This window comes from Anas platyrhynchos, chromosome Z (assembly GCF_047663525.1).
Source record: "Anas platyrhynchos isolate ZD024472 breed Pekin duck chromosome Z, IASCAAS_PekinDuck_T2T, whole genome shotgun sequence".
In the NCBI taxonomy this organism is placed as follows: domain Eukaryota; kingdom Metazoa; phylum Chordata; class Aves; order Anseriformes; family Anatidae; genus Anas; species Anas platyrhynchos.
The window spans coordinates 2,364,200-2,385,647 of record NC_092621.1 but is presented as its reverse complement, the minus strand read 5'-3'; the positions used below and the strand labels follow the sequence as shown (position 1 = coordinate 2,385,647).

At 52.9% G+C, this 21,448-nt stretch overlaps 1 protein-coding gene and 1 long non-coding RNA gene across 5 annotated transcripts in view; one reads left to right on the top strand and one right to left on the bottom strand.

Annotated features, from left to right (window-relative positions):
- Window positions 1-6,689: 6,689 nt before the first annotated feature.
- Window positions 6,690-21,448, bottom strand: part of SMAD7 (SMAD family member 7) — a 28,021-nt gene continuing 13,262 nt past the window's right edge. For all 4 annotated transcript variants that reach the window (XM_038169926.2, XM_038169927.2, XM_038169924.2 and 1 more), the window contains one exon: window positions 6,690-8,639. In XM_038169926.2, the coding sequence (XP_038025854.1) occupies window positions 8,101-8,639 (539 nt within the window). In that variant the 3' untranslated portion in view covers window positions 6,690-8,100. The remainder of the gene's footprint in view (window positions 8,640-21,448) is intronic.
- On the top strand, window positions 10,090-13,548 carry LOC113840331 (uncharacterized). Its single transcript, XR_003493144.3, has 2 exons — window positions 10,090-10,743; window positions 12,263-13,548. It is a non-coding gene; the product is annotated as an uncharacterized lncRNA (long non-coding RNA).

The window sequence follows — 21,448 nt, the reverse complement described above, 5'->3', positions numbered from 1 at the left end:
CCCGTCTAAACCCTTTTCATGTTCCTCAGGCTTGCGCTCCAAGGACAGAGGAGATGACAGCGAGACGGTGAGGAGGAAGGAGCCTTGGTGTGCAGACAGCTCCTTGCGTTTGGGAGCTCTGCACGGAGGAGGCGCGTGGCACGGAGAAACCCCACAAACAGAGCCGGGTCTGGAGAGCCTCAGCTTGGGAAGGTCTCAAAAATGAATGAGGTTTTAAGGAGGGGCTACGAGACGAGGGTGAGCAGGGAGCGGTTTGGAGGAATTTTAATTAACATCAGCATTCGCAGTGTTATTTAATAAGGTCCAAAAACATCTGAGAACAATGAAAGCTGAAACCAGCATCCCACATTTCACGGAGCAGGGGCTAGGGGAGAGGGATTGGCTTCCCCAGGGGGAAGAGGGCACCTAAGGAGTGGAAAGAAGAGCTCAGAGCAAGGACGTGTTCTGGGAGATCGTCAGGTCAGGGGTGGAGGAAGGACCCCAGCATCCCGTGCTGGGAGATGCCCCACGCGTGCTGTGGGTCCTGCACCAGCTCCTGGGGCTGTGCATGGTGCAGGGCTGTGTGAGGAGGCATTTAGGGAGGTGGGACACCAGCAGTATCAGAAACCCCAGCCCTTTTGGGACCCAGCCATTCCCTGGAGGCACACCAGCTGCCTCCAGGGTCTGCCGCAGCGTGGCTGGAGCCACGGGACCCCCCCAGCCTCCCTCCAGCAGCTGCACACCCCAGCACCCTGGTGCACATTTGGCCACATCAGAAGGGTCAGCGGGGACCAGAGCAGGTTTCTGCAGCCCGAATAACACCGACCACGAGTGCGGGAGGGAAGGGCCACGCAGCGCGCCAGCCTCGTCTGCCGAGGCGCTCCCCGTGCCTGGGCTTGTCGATGGGGTTGTTCAGAGCGATGACATAATTACAGTTTCAATCACAGATTAATAAGAAGTGGTTTTCAGCGAACTCGGAGGCATGCCTGAACTGGAAGGGCATTTCTCCTCCCCGCCGCGTGGAGCCCAGGGTGCCGTGCCCTCCTTGAGCCTCCCGGCGTGGAGGTCTCACCGGCCAGCAGCGGGGCACTCAGGTGCCTCCTGAAGGCATCCTTCCTGTGGCCTGTTGTCTCTCAGGAATCCAGGCAGCTTTCATCTCCTGTCTGCTGCCTGGTGGACGAGCTTTTGCATAGCCCCTGGCTTGTGAAGCCTGGGGCTGTCCCTCAGCTACCCGGCACATCCAAAAGCCTTCACCTTGAGTCCCAGAGTCCAACCCAACTATTAAAAAAATAACAATAAATCACCCAAGCTGACTGAAACATCAGGATAGCTCCTAAAAGCCTTTCCATCCCTTGGCCATCCAGCCTCTGGGTCTTTGGCCTGCTCTTAGCTCATGATTTCACATTTCTCCTACAGCCAAGGGACTGGATATGTGTGTGTGCTTTCAGTGACCGTGAGGAGCATCCGTGAGCTTTGGGGGGCACTGAGGGGTGCCAGGCAGAGCCCCTGGCTGGGAACAGTGATATGAGCTTGGAAAAGCAGCCGAGACTTTGGGGCAGAAGCATACGAGAGAGATTTGCTGTTCCCTGTGGTTTGCTGCTCTTGCTGCTGACCATCTCCACTCTCGGTCCCATTTTAGACATTCCTTGAATTCTGCCTTACCACAGTGCTGTGCCCCCGGTTGCTTCAGCTGAGGTTATTTTACCAGACTGTCCATCCCTATTGGAAGGAGGAGGGTGTGCTTTCAGCCCTCTGAACACCAAAATCGCCCTGTCCCTGTCCTCCTGGTATTCCCCAAGCCGTGAGCAGGTCTGTATCTGGAGATCGGTTTCCTGTAACAAAGCAGGTCCCTATCTGGAGATCTGCAACAAGAAGACGCCCCAGGTGAGAAATTTGCCTCCTGAACTCAGCCTGACCTCCCAGAACTGAAGGCTTTGGATGGGGAGCACTGGGGTTGACTGTGCAGAGCACCCATCCACGCCTGGAGCATCGCAACGCCTCCTTGCGAGGACCTCGGCGGCCCCAAGAAGCACTGAGCTCGTGGGATGCCCCAAAAAACGGTGCCTCCCACCAGCCTGTGCTCAGCCCCATCTCCCAGAAAGGGCCTGAAGGGTTAAAGTAACAAGGAAAGTTTTACGAGTCCAGGCTCCAGATGTTCCAGCCGGGAAGATGAAAGCAGCCCGCCCTGCCTGGGTGGGGGGCACGGAGCCCCCACGGCCCCCGCAGCACCCTGTGGGGCCGTCCCTGGGCAGTGCCCCCAGCCCTGCTCGTCCTGGCCCTGGCACAAGGAGCAGGTCAGGGACCCCACAGCAGCCCGCGGGTGCCCAGCTCTTCCCCCCACATCGGTTATTAAAAGCAGAGGGCTCTCTGACCGTGACATTCATCTCAGCTTCCCTGTGGCGTGCCGGGCAGGAAAATCAAACCACAGAGCCCACGCTTGCAGGGGAAGGTGTAAGCAGCACAACCAGTGTGGGGCATCCCCAGAAATTGGGGTTTGCTGCACCAAACCTTTAGCGCCCTTAATTCTGCAGATGTGATGCCCAGCGACCGGCTGAGCACAGCCCCCGGCCACCTCTGCTTTGTGCAAAACAGATGCTTTTTGGGGCTGGAAGGGGATTTTTCCCCATGTTGAGCACATTCAGATGGTGCTCTCAGCTGGCACGATGCAGGGAAGGGCAGGGGCACCCACAGGTCCCCGGTGTCCCAGCTCCAGTTATCAGAGTACCGTAGGTGTTTTCTACAGGACAGAGCACGCACATGTAAATGCATCCAGAATAATGCGTCTCCAGTGAAATTAATAGTCAGTTGCTTGCTGAATATGGGATTTTTTTCTCTTTTTCTCCTGTGCACGGTAACCTAGTAACCAGCAGCACCCGCACAGTCGGTGTCTGTCTTACACTGGTGTGCTCCCGTCTGGTACCAGGGAGCACTGCCAGCAGCTCTCCCCAAAGCCGACGAGACCAGCCAGGTTTTGTTCTCAGGGCTGGTTCGGGTCTTCCCCCTCCACCCAGCTTTCTGCTTTTCTCCATAAGCACAAAGTGAATTCCCCCTCGGATTCCCACCTTGCTTTCAGGCCTGATTAACACCATCGCAGGGCTGGGGAGTTGCTCAGCGTGCTGACAGACAGGCTGACGTCTGAGCTGGAGCCTCTCGCCTCTCCAAAACCAGATCTGAAAAAAGGGGATGGTTTGGTTCGCCGCCGGCAGCCCCTTGGCAGGTCACGGTGCTGGTCCAGTCAGCACGAGGAGGAGGAAAACATCCCGGGGTTTTCCCCCAGAGCTGATGTCAGGGCCCTCGGCTGGTAAACGTGACACAGTGGTGACTTCCCTGCCAACCACAAGAACTGCCTGAGCCTCCCAAGCGTTTTGGTTTTTGTTTTGTTTCGTCTGTGAGCCGCCCAAAGAGTTACGCTGTGACTCGGTGGAGTGCCCAGGGATGTCCCCAGGCTCCGCTGCACCAAGGTGCAGGAGCCCTGCTGCAGGACCAGGGGACAGACCCCTCTCCATGGGCTGGGGAGAGGCTCAGGTCTGCTCACCTCGTGGACCTGCAAGCAGCCTGCAAGATGAAAGCCTGAAGATGCTTTGGGGTGGGTGGGGAACAGGATCAATGCTGAGCATCACCCAAGTGAGGCAGGGATCACGGCTCTGCCCCATGGAAAGCCATTTGCTCCAGTGATCCCAAGCTGGTGGAGGCTCACCTCTGCCCCTTGCAGTGCATCGGACATTGTAGACGCTATCTTTTATCAGCAGCCAGCAGTTTGAGCATATTTCACGTATGATTTATCACCAAAAAGTGGCACGTTTTGACCCTCCTTTATTGCACTCTTCAATTACCGCTCAGCAACGCTGGAAGAAAAAAAAAAAAAAAGGCCCAACCATGCTGTAATTTACTGTGTTGCAGTATGTCATTACAAGATTTAGTGCTGATTACGCTGGAGCCGTGGTACAAAGCAAGACTGCAGTTAACTGGAACAGACCCATTTCAGACATCCCAAATTTCCAGAGCAACCCTTTTGCAGGGAGGAGAGAAGGGAGACACGTACCGCTGGGAAATCAGGACTTGAGACTGTCTCAGCCAGCTCATGTCTGAGCCTCTTAGGCGAATGAGCTTTGGGTAAGGTGATTTCTGAGGAGGCAAGAGTGGGAACGGCAGCAAAGCCGTGCAGAGCACGATGATATGAGAGGTCCCGGGGCCACCACTGCTCTGCTGGAAGGTGGCTGTGGATGTCCACGGTGCTGGGGGGGCTCAAACCCAGGGGATGTGCCATGGGAAGGAGTGGGCACAGAGCAAGGACATCGTATTGCTGAGCTACCAAGAGGCTGGACATCTGCCTCTCCTTTTGGGAAGGAGCCAGCTCTGCCCTTGCCCACAGCTCCTCCATCCAAGGGCAGGTCGGGGCTGTGGTTCTGCTCCTTAATCCGGGCATTACTGGGTCATCCAAATTTGACCAGATCAAGAGCAGCCACATTGCTGCATTTTGGACAAATTACCTCCAGCACTCGGGCTCTGTGTGAGCGCGTGTGTGTCAGCCTGGCACGGCCCCAGCCGCAGGGGCACGGGCACAAAGCAGGAGGAGAAGCCTCCAGCCACAGCTCATGGCACCAGCAGAGGCAAATCGGACCTTGCTTGATGTGGCTGCAGCCTTTCAGAGCCCTACAGACGGATTTACACCACCGGCAAACCCCAGCCATGGGGAAATTCTCCCTCGCCTTAACCTCCCTTCTCTATTTTACCCTTCAGACTGCTTCCCACCCCAGCACCACCTGCATCTTCCAGCCCTAGAGCTGAGCAAGCTCTGGGTGAACAGGAACACAGATGAGCTGGTGCTCAGCATCCTTCTGTCATGTTCTTTTTTTCCTTTTTTTTTTTTTTCCTGTCTTCTTCATTTTTTCTTGCATTGAAAGAGGGCTAAAATTAGCTCAGCAGGAGGTGAAGTCTGGAACGTTTTAGCTAAAGCTGCAGCGGTATTGAAAAGCCATAGTTTTGCTGACTTTTTCCCAGCCTTCTTCCTGCAAACAGTGTCTCCTGGTCTTTTATTTTGACAGACAAACCCAAGCAAAGACCCCAATAAAAAATAAAGTGCTCCATGAGGCGCTTTAGCTCACTCTCCAGCCCAGCGCCGTAGCATTCAAGCCACATCCATCCAGCCCAAGGTCCAGCCAGCTCAGCAACGTGTCTGCAGCCAAGGCCAGAGGCAGCCTCACAGGACAAGGGGTAGCATGGGGTGTGCAGAGGATTTCCCAGCCCCAGCAGCCCCTCGCTGCTCCTGCTGAGCAGTGCCACAGCCCACCAGAGCTGCACCCATGGGGACACCTCCACGGGCAGCCTCTGGGCTCTGTTGGGTCATTTTTTGCCTTTGCATTAAATACTTCGGAAAGCTGCTGTGAGGTGTGCTCATTTTGGGGTACAGTCCTCCCATTCTCCTTCACACCGCTCCCAGGAGGAGCTACGATTTGTATCCTCTGTTTCTCGCAAGTGAGAGTCCTGAGAAACAGCGTGGGTAAATGGTATGTTCACATCTCACTGCCTGATGAGCAAGGGCATGAACACCATGGGCTTCTAGGCTCTAACCTGCAGGATATGCTGAACCTCACGCAAAGAAGTAAAAACATCAGCAAAACAGCCCTTAAATGCAGTCCTGTGGTGTGCCCACACGGCTTGGTGCTACCTTGGTATCACAACCCAGGGACAAAACCCTCTCAGCTCCTCTGGGTGAAGACCATGTCCAGCTGCCAGCACAGCAGGGAGACTTGGAGGGAGGAAAAAAATAAATAATAAAAAAAAATGAGCCCAATATTCCTTAGCCTGATGGTTCCTGGGCTTGGACGAATCCTTCCAGGGCCCCTGCACAGCCCTGCTGCTGCTGGTATGTGCTACAAAAGCAGGCGCTGAGTTAGTTTTGTAATAAAGTTGTCTGCTTTATCCATCTTCTGCAGGGCCTTTCTCTGGGTGTCAAGGCTGTGGGCAGGAGAGCTGTTCCTTGATCCTCCGACACAAACCATCCACGCTAGTCCGACCTCTGGCCCTTGGGGATGTGAGGTGGTTATCGAGTATTTCAAGGCTGAAGGGGAAGGAAAGGAGCCAAACCGCGGAACAGCTGAAGTTGCACTGATATCTGCCCTCTCTCTGCAGTGCACACCAAGCAGCACGGGGTGGGAACATCCACCATGCCCTCAGCTTCTTCTGCTGGCTCCCACTCAAAGCTGAGAGGCTGGAGATTGAAACTCCCACACAAAGCTCGCACGTGACGAAAAGAGGTTTTGGAGCTGGTTCGTGCACTCAGGGGAATGAAGCCAGCTGAAGGCACAGTCCATGCAGAGCAGACCAAATATTGCATCTCAGCACATCCCTTTGGGCAGGGCACGTCTCCGCTGAACTGAAAGGCGTAGTGTTGGGTGAACCTGGCCCAGGTGCTCGCAAAGCCCGCTGGTGATTTCCACTCCAAAAAGGTTTCCTTCCAGAAGGGGCAGGAGCTGGAGGGACCTTCCCCCTAGCTGAGGACACATGCACTGTGATGGTGTCAGATGGAGCTTGCACAGGAGATTGCTTGAGCCAAAATTATGTGAAACAGGAATAACCAACAAAACCAGGCACCTCAGGTTTTGTCCACCAAGGGCCAGGTGGGTGCCCTGCACGAGACCCACGCAGAGCAGCATCCCCCCTGCCTGCCTCCTCCCCACCGCTAAGAAAGCCACTCCGCACAGCCTCGGTCAAGTGTACGTTTTTATTTTTCAATGGAACATAAACTCTTTTAGAAAAAACATTCATCTGGATGATAACGCCCATAGAAAAAAAAAAAAAAACACCAATCTCATGGGGTTTTTGTTTTTTCTTTTTTTTTTTTAATTTGGCATTTGTTATTTGCATTTATATTAAAGCAAAGTGCATCTTTCTTATTTTTCTCGTTTATACACATTGCACAATACATAAATAATGATGCTTATAAAACGTCTTTATATTTACAAGTAATAATATATTTATATATAACATAAAATACATTTTTTTTCTTTAATAAATCTCAGGGTTTTTTTAAGGAGTCCTTTTTTGTGTGTTTTATTTCCAAAGCACTACAATGCTAAAGTTCCAAGGAGAATGCTCTCTTGTTCATTTAAACCTTTATATTTAGAAAAATAGCTTATGTTAAGGTCTAAACATGCTCATTGAGCTAAGAACAGTGTAAAAGTATCATACTCGTGTATGAATTCAAGAAGAAATGAAAGCACAACAGCATTTCCAGATACGATGGTACCGGGATAACCTGATTAGCAGGTTACAACAGACCAACTATCATGAACACTTTTTTTTTTTCCCCATTTTACTTTGTTTTGTTTTGTTGTTTGTTTTTTTTTTTTGTTTGTTTGCTTGTTTGCTTGCTTTGTTTCTTTTTTTTTAAGCTTATGCTTCTGTCACTTCGCATCTCAGCTCAAATTGTAAAGCACGGGCCATGCACAGTTTCTTCACGGTTGTTTTCTCCCCTTGCATCAATCCATGACAATAAAAAAGCAGTGGAAGGATGGGCAGGCTTCCCCCAACACCCACACTCCCACGGTGGACAAGATGAACACAGGGACGAGACTCTAGCCCAACAACGACAACAAAAAATCGACAAGGGTGGGTAAAGACCTGCCTGGGAAGGTTTTGCACCATCGTTTGGCGGTGGCTAGGTAGGGTCAGCACCGCTGGGGAAGGGGCCTCAGCTGGTTGTCACCACCACTGGGGACAGCTGGAGGCGAGGGGAAGGTGGTGCATGAAAAATACGGGTCTCCTGTCCTGTTATCCAAGAGATGGAGCCGTAACAAACAGCAAGTGGCTCCCCGATCCTCGATCGCATAGAATAATCCTTTCAGAGGTGGGAAACAATTATCATATGCGATCCATCCCCACTCCCCACACACCCTTCTCTTGCCCTTCTGAGTTATTGGTCATTCACACTTTTAAAAAATATATATATTTATCAAAATACCAAGGCAAAAATCTTTCCATAAGCTATTTCTCAAAACAGGAAAAAAAAACAACAAACAAAACAAAACAAAAACAAAAAGTTTGCATGAAAAGCAAGCACTCAGAAGGAAATAATAGCAGCAAAGTAGTATAAATGTCATGAGTCCACTCTGTCTCGAGTCATCGGTTATTAAAAATAACCTCCAACCAGCACGGGCAACTGCTGATAAACTGTCTCGTGTAGCACTGGCCCCAGCCTTTCACAAAGCTGATCTGAACAGTAAATCCGGTCCATGGTTGCTGCATGAACTCATGGTCATTCGGCCTCTGCAAGCTGTACGCCTTCTCGTAGTCAAAAGCCTTGATGGAAAAACCTGGAAACACTTTGTGCACCAGCAACGTCCTGGAGTCGGGGTTGTCCAGTGTGGCCGACTTGATGAAGATGGGGTAACTGCTGCGGTTGTACACCCACACGCCGTCCACTTCCTTGGTGAGCTGGATGCCATACCCGATCTTGCTGCGGACCTTCTGCACCAGCTGGCTTTTGTTGTCCGAGTTGAGCTGTCCGAGGCAGAAACCATTCCCCTGAGGTAGATCATAGAAGATATCCAGGGAGGGCTCTTGGACAGAGTACAGCCGACCCACGCGCGTTTTCTCTTCCCAGTATGCCACCACGCACCAGTGTGACCGATCCCCCGGCTCCTGAAGAACTTGGGAATCTAAAGGAGGCGAGAAAAAAGGAAAAAGAGGAGAAATTGAGTACCGGGGAGGTTAAAAATGTGACCAAAAAACAATATAATGCCATGATGTCGCTTCCGCGCCTGCATGATGCCCTCCACACAGGCACCAGCACCCCCAGCAGAGGCACCGCTTCTGACAGCAATGTGTGACAGCCACAATTAAGTCCATTTACACTCACCCACGTTTGGGTGTTTGCTGTGCTGCTCCAGCACCTAGTTCTGGTGGGCTACAAGTGCCCAAAGCACCATCTCCCCCTCCCCAAAAGCAGCTCGAGGCACCAGCAGCACCCGCAGCGCTGCCGTCCCAGCACCCTTCCTGCTCCAGCCAGCTGTGTCTGGCAGGACCAAACACCCTAAAAACATTTATTTACACCCAAAAGGCACACTTTGGAGGTCACCCCAGTGAAACAGGGGGGCTGGGGCTAACTCTGGGGCGGCAGAGGCCTAGGCCGGGCCCTCAGCTGCAGGCAGGCCGCGGGAAGCGCAGGCAGACGGCGGCCTGCAGCAGCAGGGTGGAGACCGGAAACCTTGTGTTTGTTAACAAAAACGGTCACAAAAACCCGCAGGAGCAGCCCCGAACTTAGTTCCTTAGTTCCCTTAACCCGTTTCTTTTCAACTCCTCCTTCTCCGCCTAACCCCGCGAGGGGACGGCACGGGAGGGAGAGGAGGGAAATGGGGCAGGGGGGATGAGAAACATGAAAAAAACTCCTTTCCCTGACGGGGGATCTGTACCAGGCCGGTGCTGCTCAGCTAGCAATCCCTCCCAGCCTTCACAGGCATGTTAAGACCTGGGAACTATTAATCTCTGTAATTGTATTTAAAAAAAAATAATAATACAAAAATCCAGAGGGGGCCGTGAGTTGGTGAACGGGGGGCAGCACCCAGAGGCCTCCCCAGCCAAGCACCGTGAGGCCCCACAGTGCTGCCCTGACCCCCCCCCCCCGCTTTATTTTCTGTATTTTTCTGTACTTTTTGCTATTAATAAGCCTGCTTCCCCAGCACAGGCATTTTCCTCCGGCCTCCTGTTTAAAGCACGGCACTGTGCTCTTAAGAAAAAAAAAAAACAAAAAACTCCAGCCGCACACTTTTAATTTCCTCATTTCTATGCCAGCAAGGAAAATATTTCTGCAGTTGCTGGAGGCAGCTACCAAAACCGGGCCCGAGCGCACCCGGCCGGCAGCAGGAGGGTCGCTGGGCTGCCAGCCCCCGGGGACAGCGGGGCCGGGAGTCCCTGGGGGTACAGCCCCACCGAGCATCGCCCCACAGGGTCGAGGTGTGCTGCTGTTTGTCCGTCCACCTCCCCTTGCCGGTGCCTCCCAGGACTTTTTTGTTTCCTCTAACTCAATCCTGCTGAAACCTGGCACCACTGGGGAAAGGGGACGAGCGAGGGAAGGGGCGGCGCAGCTTGGGTTACCTCGGCCCTAAGCGAACGGGGTGCCGGCACCCCTCTACCCCCCCGCTGACAGAGGATGCCCCAGGTGGGTGTTTATCAAAAAACACCCTCAGGACTGCATTTTCCCCTAGAAAAAAAAAAAAAAAAAAAAAAAAAGCACAATTTGGGGGGTGATGCAAGCCACCCGGGCGCCCGCTGGGCTGCGCCCCCCCCCTTGCCGCACCCTCCCCGCCAGCGGGAGTTTTGCCCAAGTAAAGAAACGAGCTGGGTTGACGGCGGAAAAAAAGTTAATTGTTAAAAAAGCGGCTGGCCCTGAGCCCTGAGCCCTGGTCCCCGCGGCGAGCCGGGGGCGGCCGCAGGAGCCTCCCCCCGGAGAAGCGTCAGGCACCGCGCCGCTCGGGCAGGGGGGGCAAAACTGCTGTTTGTGTACATGCGCAGAGAGAGAAGGGGTGGATTTTTTTTCTTCTTTTTTTTTTTTTTTTTCTAAAGATGGTTTAACTAGCTGTTTGTTTAAAGAGTCGTGAAAGCAAAGCTAGGTTGTAAAAAAAGAAAAAAAAAAAAAGCACAACCCAAGCAACCAACCCACCTAATCAGAGCCTGCCATCAATGCCTACAGCCTGCAGGTCTTTTTGCTTTACAGCAGTTGAGGGAATTTTGCAGCAACAGCCATTGAACCCTGCTGAAATTCCTGTAAGTTTTTATTTATTTTCTTTAACATAAAAGCATCCCTTTCAGAAGGAGGGGGGGGGGCAAAAAAGCCTTTTTCACCCTGTGTTTGTGCTTGCATTAGTGAAGACCACTTAACAAGCAGCTCATTGCAACTTACAAAGAGTTATTTAATTGCCAGTGCATTAAAAAAAAAAAAAAAAAGGGCTAAAAAGAAAAAGAAAACTGCCTTGGCTATGAATGAACAGACCTTTATGGAGGGCTGGAAGTTCATGAATGAATCCCACTAGGTTTTTCAATGACATGGGGTGACCAGACCTCAAGGACAAGTCTTAGGTAATCCGGGATTTTTTAAACGAGCCAGTGCCAGCACACAGTATAAATATGCCAGAGCGTCTTCCGTTTGCGGGATTCGGCTGTTGACTGGACGTCTAGTCAAAAAGCCATGAGAATATACGGGCTGAGCCCGGATAAACAGGGTCAGGCCTCCCTGCCAGCCCGGTGAGCCAGCCACCACCAAAGCCGCTTTTCACGATTGTTGGGACCCCGGCGGAGCTCCCCCGCTCCCCCCGTTTTGGCATCAGCAGGGAAAATGGGTGGGAAAAGCCAGTGGCATCGCCTGGGCGGCGGAGGCAGGAGAGGAGGTTGCAGGAGAGAAGGAAAAAGTGACGCAGGCACGCTTCCGGCAGGGATGGAAACTTTTTTCCCCAAAAGGCTCCGCTTTATGGCAATGACCACAGGCTGGGCTAGGCACAGAAATGAAGCAAGATGCTCCCAAAAGTCCCAAAACACCCTGTCGGGGTTCATCTCATGGTCCCGTGCCACCTCTCGCAGTGAGCCCTGCTGCAAACTTGCACAAATCCCCAAATCCTGGGAAATTTGCAGCCACGTCTCCCAAAGCGTGGGCCACCAGCTGCCACTGCCAGCGCGCCGTGGCCACTGCGTGGGCCAGTCCATGAACGGCTGAGAAACACTTCAGGATTCTAGTTTTGAGTTAAAAGCATCGTTTTTTACGAGCTCCTCGGAGCAAACACATCCCTTTCTAAATGCCTGGAAAAGTCCCAGCAAGCTGCGAGTGCTCCCATACCCCAGCAAACAATGATAATGCTTAATGCTAGAAACATGCGCACCATTATTTTCTTATTAAGCACCCCTCCATTTGCTGCTATCGTTGGTTTATTATTATTTCTATGGTTTGCAAGGCAGCCTGCCTAGGGGCCCCATCAGGATCAAGGGCCCCCCAGTGCATTGTGCAAACTTATTGTAAAGAAAAAATAAATAACTGGAAATAAGGCCAGCCTCTGCCCGCAGGAATTAGGAGAATTAGTCATATTGATCACTCATAGTCGCGTCTACAGAGAAGTGCTGGCTGAAGCAGAGCATGTTTCTGCATGGAGGGGAGAAATCAAGGCAACAGTGTGGCACCCCAATCTTTTGGGGGCAACATTTCTCAGCAGCGAGGTGCCGATGTCTTTGCAGAAGCTTGTGTTGACTCGAAAATGGAAAAACACATTTTTTTCTCATTTTTCTACCACCACGCCAGATGACACCCTCTGAACTTTCCAGAAGGGCCATCCTGACTTCTACCAGCCCATCCCTCGGAGGGGAAGGAAGCATCACTCCAGGAAGGCATCACCCCAGCTCCTTTCCAACACAAAATCCGGACCAGCAGACTGTGAGGTTTCCCACCACCTGCCTTGACCCTCACAATTGCCAAGTCCTGCCCAAAACTGCTCAACGGAAGACCAGAGCCAGGGTTTCTCTTGCTTTGGCACCATGGAGGAAAGTGGATGAGGGCGACTGACACCGCAGAGGGACCCGAGTGCCCCAGGACGAGCCCCGTGCTTGGTTTTCTTGAGCCGCAGCAGACTCGCACCTCGCGCCGCAGCTGCGCTGGAAGCAGCAAGGAATTCGTGGGGCGGCTTTGCTCCTCGACACATCAACAGCTTCGGGATGATGAAACCGTGTCATCTGCATCTGTACTTTTTCTTTCAGAGTTCTGGCAGTTTTATGGGGGGACCAGGAAGAAAAAGTTCTTTTTCATTCAGGAACTGAGACATTTCAGCTCATTTCAGGAGAGGTTTCTGTCTGATTTTTTTTTTTTTAAAGGCCATTTTGGATTGAAAAAAAAAAACACATGCTGAACATAAATTTTGGTTTAGAACTGTGCATCAGCCCTCCCCATCCCTCCTGTTCATCCCTAGATGTTTTCATGTTTTCCAGTCCATCTATCCAGCCCTTAATACCCTCTGGGCTGGTATTAGGAGTGCCAAAAACCATTGCAAAAGCCGAGCCCTGCAGAAGACAGAGACCAAGCACTCACTGCTGCTCACAGCTTCTGCCTGGCGGTGGAGGAGAGGAAGGAGCAGGTCCCCCCTTTGTTTCTCCCCCCGAAATTGTGCACTTTTTCCAGGCTCTGCCCAGAGGCAGCAAGGCTGCGGCCAGCAGAGCCGCTCGCGGGTTTTCAGATCTCAGCCTTGTCCCCGTGCCAAGTTCACAAACATCGGGGGGGAGGTGGGAAGGGGATCTTTTGTTTTGCTTTGTTTTGTTTTGACATAGCTAAAGGTTTTCCTGTAATCAACCGACTTCTAAGGAAAACAGCAAGTTGAGCACACACTGCGCTATCTTACCCGCCCGGACTACTCCCACTTGATGGAGTCAGGAGCTATCCGGACCGTCACTGAAATCTGTGACAGCAACAGCTCTCAACTGAAAATGGGAATGCAGCAGCATTCCTGATTAGGTTCTTAAATGCCTGTAATTGGATCTTTTCTCAGTGATATTGGGACTACACGTAAATTAAATTACCCGGCTGCAGAAGTGTTTTAACCGCGGAGATTTACGTGTCTTGATTCTTTTTAACAGCAGCTTTGCCCCGAAGGGTCTCCTGGTGCTCTTCCTAAGCATCCCACCATCACACGCCCTCCCTCCCTCATTCCTCCAGGAGGCCTGGGCTGGGATTTCCCACCCAACCTCGCCGTGCCATCACCTCCCCCTGCATGGCCACGGAGGGCTCCTCTTTTTTGGGTCCCCTCGCCGAGCCACTCATGGTGACCCTGCACCCATGGCCAACATGAATGGGCAGTGGTGGTGGATAAATTAAAGTATACACGTGCACCGAGCGCTGGAGAACAGATGAAACAAAGGCCCTTCCTCCTTTATCTGTCAGCACGTGTGGAGGGCATCTGTGCTTAAATAAAAAAAGAATTGGCTGGACTGGTGTCAGCACAACGTGTCGTCTGGTCGGGGCCAAGGCTGAGACCGAGCTGAGCGCATCCCGCACCCGTAATCTCTTGGCTGACCTTAAGTGGCATCTGTGAGTGCGGGGCAGAGCTGTGCCCCCATCTCTTGCTGCTCCCTGAGATGGAAGAGATGGAGACGGAGAAAAGGTGGCCGCTGCCCGCAAGGTCTCTTCCCACCCACCCAAAAGCAGGCAATAAATCCTGCGGAAAAGGTGCAAGGCTTTTGTGGTTCACATACAAATTCGCTGCGTGCAGCACCGTGAGCCGGATGCAAATGTACTTGCCGCAATTAATTGATTATAGCCTCCCCTCTTACCAGCAAATACACTTTAAAAAAGGACAGGAGTGGTTCATGTTGGCTCTGCACAGGTTTTTGCATGCCCCTCTGTGTTTTCTTGAGGGTCACTGCAGGTGCAAAAGTACCTTTTTTTTTAGGATCTCAGGAAAAACATGTGCCTGAACTCCGATTCGGGAAGGGACCAGGAATTGCATCAAGGTGAGGAGAACACTGAGCATGATGTGCAACGACAGAGCTAATCAAAGCGAAGACAAACAGGCACGAAGCAGGGAAATGTCACCTCCCTTCTAATCTCCCAGGCAATTCACAGGGTCCTTGGGCGGGGGAACAAACAAACAAAAAAGACAAGTCCAGAAAAACCCTTCAAAGCCAGATTTCCAGGTATGCCTCGCAAAAGCAAAGAAAAATCCAAATTAAAGGACATACCCTGCTGTAGAAAAGGGTCTTTGTGCCTTTAGTGGAGCTTGTGGGCAGCCTGCAGACACCACCCACGGGAATGTTTGCCCCAAACCTTTTATATCTGACTGCGCACCAGGGGCGAGACAGCGCCGGCTTCCTCGCTCCCCTGCTTTTGATGGCTGGGATGATTTCTGAAAGGCTAATTTAGGGCTCAACTCCTGTTGTTTGCAGACAAAATACCCCCCCAGGGATGCATCCACCCACGGGGTGGCCCCTGGGGACGTGCCCCCTGCCAGCACGAGAGCCCCCAAAGACAGTCGGTCACGTCAACACTTGTTTAGGGAGCCCTTAATCTGTGGATTATTGACACGATAGACCATAACATCTCTTTAGGAGCCATTACAGCCCATCGTGTCAGTGGGTACTTACAGAGTCCTTAATCCGCGGATTGACAGGCTAGGCCTTAAATTTGTGTCCACGTCTAATTAGGCAGTTTCTTATTACTCAACCTACAGTGTAACCATGCCGGGCAAAGAGCCTGAAGATTATTTCTTTAACTCGTTAGCAAGTCACCCACCCAATCACTTAAATGGTTCCTTGCTCCTCAGAATAAGTCAACCTTGCATAAAAATTCACGTCCTGAGTTTTCCCCAAAAACTTTTGCTTTGGCACCAACAGCAAGACAAAATCTCCCTGCCTGGAAAAAGAAAATCTCAATTCTCTGTGTGAAACTTGAAATTTCTATTCCACCATGAGCCATTTTCACTGCCTGGGGAAGGACCCAGGCCTTTGCGCTCAGTTTTCTAAGGGCTGGTGTCTAGAAGCCAAGGCACCGTGAACAGATTTGAAGTCTTGTGAGTCGGATGGGGAATGCAGGGGATACAATTTGGCAGAAGCCACCATGGGAAGGGGTTGGGATTGTGATGATGTTTGATGTTTGTAACCAGGGCTTTGGTTCGGGCCCATTTCATGGTGACCCATGAGACCCTCCTGCTCTGCTCGGTCCAGCCATCCTCTGGGGACCCAAACAGGAATTCCCATCACCTCCAGTAGGGCTGCAAAACCCCCTTGTGAAACCAGCACCAAAACGAGGAGGGGCTGGATGGCAGGATGAGGAGACAGCCGGACCCCGAGGACACCCCCCATGGTTTCCATCCCCGCCTGGTGGCACCTCGGGCCATCCTCCTCCTGGGGTGCCCAACCCGGCACCCAGCCCCAAATGTGGGGATTATGGAGCACAAAAGCAAACTGAGGAAGGGTCTGCTACAAAGCCACGAGGGTGGGCAGTGGGGAGAAGGAAGGCAAGGCCAGGAGGGCAGCTGAGGCGTGAGGAGCAGAGGGTGATTCGCAGCCAGGTGGGGACGTGCACGGGGCAGCGGGGAGCGGGGACAGGGAAGAAAGAGCCAAAGTGAAACTGCCGGGTTCATGGAGTCCACCAAACCAGAAATTTGATTCACAAACATCCCATTAGTCACTGCTACTGCCTAATTACGGTGATTAATCAATTACCACGGCTAAAAATTACCCGAGAAGAGAAGAACCTTTCTTGTACCCACTTTCTTTAAAAGCCAGCGAGGCTGCAGCCACCGGTCTGAGTCTGCTGCAGCTACAAGGGGGAAAAAATACACACGCACACACCAAAAATGCCTGTCTGCCTGTCTCCAGTGGTTAGAGAGGAGCCAGCTGACTCCAGTTTCCTCTGTACCAGGCTTTGGGCCTCATCAGCCATGCAAATTACAGAGTACCGTGCTGTCTGAAGGCCGAATTTCGACTCAGCTCAGAGAAAAGCCTTAGAGGAAGGGTGGGGATGAAGAAGCCAGCCAAATCCATTCATAATATTTACAGTAAATGGGCCTCTTTGCTGTTGTTTAGTATACAGTCAGTCTAATTATTTTTGAAGTTTTAATTTAAAGAACCTTCTTTATCTGCCTCTCCTCCTGCACCCCTCAAAGGTGTGGGAAACTTTTCTCTTTTTTCAGAAAGCGGCAGGATGGGAATTGGGAATCCCTCCCCCTGCGCCTCGCCAAGCCCTGCCCGCGATGGGGTGGGAAGAAGGAGGCCTTCCAGGGGGACAGGGGAGACCCCTCCCGGGGCGGGGGGAGACACCCCAGGGGATTTTAAGGCCAAAAAGAAAAGAGAAATCCTGCCCAGCATGTGGGAGCCGGGTGGGCTGTGCGCTGTGGTTCAGCACAAGGGTGCAGCTGGTGCACACAGAGCACCCCCAAGTCCTAATGCAACCCCCCCAGACCCTGTTTGTGCCACACATGTCCAAAATGCTCTCCTCCCAGGTGGCCAGGACACATCCCTGGAGGAGCAGCTTGCTCCCAAGGCTCCAGGATGCTCCCACAGCCCCTGCCCTCACAGGCTCCTGTGCCCCATCTCCGCATGTTTCATACAAGCCAGTGCAATCCCATTTTAAGGACGATCGGGGAGGTTTCAGGAGATTTCGGAGGCTCCTCCTGAACACGCAGGAAACCCCAGCAAGCCTTAGCGGTGCCATGCACCCGCCAAGCAACTCGGGGCTGGTTGCTGGTGAACAAACGCCTCCCTGCCTGGCTTCCAGCAGGGCACACCCCTTCTCCACCTCAACCCACCCCGGAGCTGAACCAGAAACCTCCTGAGAAGGAGAAACCAGCGCACAAAGGGCTCCCGAGTTACAACCACGCAAAGCAGACCTGGGGCTGAGCTTGCCAAAATCCCCTCTCCGGCGACAGCAGCCTGCCCAGCACCCTCTGAGCACAGGGGTAAATCGCCACCCAAGCCATCGGAGGCCACTAGGTCCCGCGAGCTGCAGGGTCACAGCCCTCCCGAGCACAGCCCCCAGAGCTCAAGTTTTGGGAGATGAAGACCTTGAAAGGCTTTTGCAACTCAAAATAAAAGCACAGCTCCTCTGATAAGACGGGCACTGCCACCCGGTCCTGGCGATGCCCCGGCGAGCATGGATGTGGCCCCCAGGAAAGCCAAGGCTCTCCAGGTTTAATTCTCCCCTCTGACAACATGTAGCTATGCGGGTTACATGTTAAAGGGCTTGTAAAGGCCGTCATAAAAACTGATGCATACTAGGCTAGTATTTCCAGGCTGATACCTAATACCCAGATGTGTGTTACAATTTTTTCCTGAGCGCATTCCGCGCACGCACACACACGCGGGGCATCGCCGCCGCTCTCATTTCCATAATGAAAAAAATCCTCTCCTTGCAGCACACTGACCTGTAATTCTCCCCCAAAGTTATTGCAAGACCGAAAACAGACATTTCCCTTAAAAAAAAAAAAAAAAAAAAAAAAAAAGACCACCACCCAGCCCGCGCAGAGCTCTTTCCTAGAGGGCAGGGAACGGCTTCTCCCGGGGACGTAAAACATGGAAAAGCACGGCTGGAACAAAAGTCCTTTTCACGCCCGCCGTGCCCCCCCCGGCCCCACTCCGTAACAATTATGAAAACTGTTTAGCTGGGATGGCATTTGGAGCATTTACTGCATTCCTGCCAATAAATTCCATTCCCGGATCTGATGGAAAACGCGCCCCCTTCTCCCCTCCCCTCCCTGCCTTCATTCCTCCTGTCTTTCTTTACAACCTAATACCCTGTCGACTCGGGGCCAGGGCCTACTTAGGGGGAAAAAAAAACACCCAGCGCCAGACTGGAGACAGCATGCAGACTGAAAAAGTTAATCATTACTTCTGTCTGCCTTCATAATCTAATCACGCCTATTCCTAAGAGCATGCGGCAAGGCCCGCTCGCGCGCAGGCACGCCGGGGCCGGGTCACCACGGACGGACAGACGGACGGACGGACGGACAGGACCGTCCCCACACCCCCGGCCAGCCCCGTGCCCCCCGGGCAGGGCGCAAGCCAAGAGCCCAAGGGCCGGCGAAGGGCTCTTGGACGGAGTTCACAAGCGAGGAGCTGCCTCGCCACGCACACACCCCTCCCCTCGCCTCTCGCTTTGCTCTGTGGATTAATAATGCTGAGCAATTATAGAGAATATTACGTTCATTAAGTAATTAACCCTCCCGGCGCTCCGGCGGAGCTGGCACCCCCGTTTCGCAGACGGAGAGCCGGGACCATCGGAGGTTTCGGCACTTTGCCCCGAGCTGTAAAGCAAGCAACACCCAGATGAAAAGCCCCAAAAGCTGCTTGCTCCTGGAGGAGCTGGCTTCGTCCAGCAGCACGGGGGACACTGGAGGCAGCATCCTCGCCAACCCCAAGAGACACGCATGGGTACATCTCCCCCAGCCCCAAATGCTTGCTTTCTGCCCCCAAAACCACCTCGCTGCACCCTCCCAGGTGACACCCACCCGGTGACACTCGCGACACATTTTCCACGCTCGCTCTGCGGGGCTGTGACAGAGAACAGAAAAACCGCAGGCCTCTCCGCGCGGAGATTTATGAGTTTGTTCCTTCTAATGAGCTAAAAAGTCTCAGCCCGGCTTCCAAAGAAAATGAATTCATCAGTTCAAACGCGGTGATGTAACTTCAGGCTCCCGACTCCTTTTCCAAACAAAACTGCTGTTACTCGATTCCCGCAGCACGGCGTTTTGGGGTTATTCACCCGGGGAGGCGCGGGGTGCCCCAACCCAGCTGCACCCCGCATCACCCCCAAATTCCCCCGTGCTTTTTGCTTTCCTCCTGCAGGCCCCGTCACAGATATCTGCGGCACCTCCCCGCTCTGCCAACCCCACGGCAGACATCAAAGCGCGGGCGGCCTGGGCAGGAGCTCCCCCTCGGCGGCAGAGCCCGGGAATTTTTAGTATCTCTAAGCCAGCGCCATCGGTTTCATCACCACCAGTCACCGGGGCGGGAGCCAACTCCACCGGTTGTAAAAGCAGAGGATGTTTGAACTTTCACCGCCTCCCCGGCACCCGGGTTTCTGGGCCGTAAATCAGCCCGTTTTGGGGGTGAAGGAGCACCTGGGCGGGAGGGGACAGTGGGGACGATGGGGACAGGCACGGCCGGGGCGCGGGGCAGCTCCAACGCAGCCACCGCAACGCTCGCCGCTGCGAGCCAGCGCTTATTTAATCAGCGCTGGCAGCTCTACAAACGAAATCTATTCAAAAAGAAAATTACCATTCATAGACTCCTGCTCGCTTATTATGTACACATATATGTACATACTTGCAACAATACTCCGAAGGCTCCGCAGCCGGAGCGCTCCTGAGCGAGCAGCTGAAGGCAGAGACCTGCCTGCCCACCTGCCCCATGGGAAGGAAAAGCCCTGGGAAGCCGTGCGGGTGTGCTGGGGGCAGGTGATTTACCCCAAAAAGTGAGAGGGATGAGCCTTCAGTCACCGAAATCCAGCGCCCATGCCCTGCTCTGTCCTCGAGGATGAGGAAGGGCACGGCACGGTGGCACACACCATCCGCGACAGCAGCGGGTGGAAACCAGAAGAGACTGAGGAGGAATGGGGAAAATGGGCAAGAAATGAGCCACATTTGGTCTCTCCCAGGGGACTCCATGCACCCAGGGACATCTCCAGCATCCTGGTGGCCCCAAAAGAGCCCGGGGGCACGGCAGGAGCCAGGGGACAGGGATCTGGATCTGGAGCTGCGACACTTTTTGTGCAGAGAGGTTAAAAGGGTAGAGAAGGGCTGAGCCAGCTCTTACAGAGCTGCTTTTTTTTTTTTTTTTTGCAAGTTAAAACCAAGATAATGACACTGGGTGGGGACCAATTTTGAGGGCTGAGCAGCCAAACCAAAATTAGTCTCCAAGCCAAGAGCTTCCTAGGCCTCACAGTTTGGGGAAGGAAGCTGAGAAAAGTCATGAAAAGATTCTTCAGTAAGTCGAGAAGCGCGGCCGAGTGTAACGTTCAGGCAAAGGTGACCCTGCTATTAAAATATTTTTCAACATAATAAAAATAAAATAAAGCACTTGAACTGCCTCCCTCTGAAAGGTGGGCCCCACGAGGCTGGGGGGGCTCTCCTTTTCTCTCCTTTTCTTCTCTTTCTCCTCCTCCCCCGGCACTTTCTTCCCCTTCACTAAACTATGTTTTCTTGTTTCGTTTTTTTTTTTTTTTCTTCTTGGCTCTTTCCTCATAAAAGACTGATGTAATTTCCTGTCTTGTCCCAATGTTTCCTGTTAATTAACAGGGTGAAAGTTATCATCACGGATTTAAATGGCTACCCAAAAAAAAGGTTAAAAAAAAATAAAAATAAATGAGAATGGCTGGCCGTGAGCAATGTGTCCCGGGGCACACCTCGTCACCTCCTTTCTCTGTTCCTCAACCAGGGACCACCTGCGTGTCCCCTGGGATGGAGTTGCTTTTACTGGAGGACAGAGAAAAGCCCCAGCCTTCCCCGGGCACAGATGGGCAAACCCTGCACTGCTCCTTTCTTACCAAAAATACGAAATAAAACAATCGGTGGAGAAAGTGGCAGCCTTGCTGAGGGTACCCCACCGCCCCCCAGCCCGACAGGCAGCGCCGCTTTCCCAACGCGCCCAGCACGCCTCTTTTATTAAAAGTTTAAAACAAAAACAAGAAAAAGAAAATAAAGGCTAATCACAAGCCCTCGGCCGGACATCCTGCGCGACGCTGAGCACCTTCCCGTCCCGCTGGCCCCCCGCACCACGCAGGATGGGGCTGCGCTGCCTGTGCCACCCCGTTCCTCAAGAGCAGTGGGACGCAGCCCGTCCTCGGCCAGGCGTGGGCAAAACCGAGGGATTTTGGCAAAACGCGAGGGCGAGGGGGGGTCAGCTGGAACTCGCCTTTCTTCGCGCGCCGCCGCTGAAACGGAGAGCGTGCATCAGCGGTTAATAATATCTCAGCGCTGAAAATAAACTGGAAAGGAAGCTACTTTGT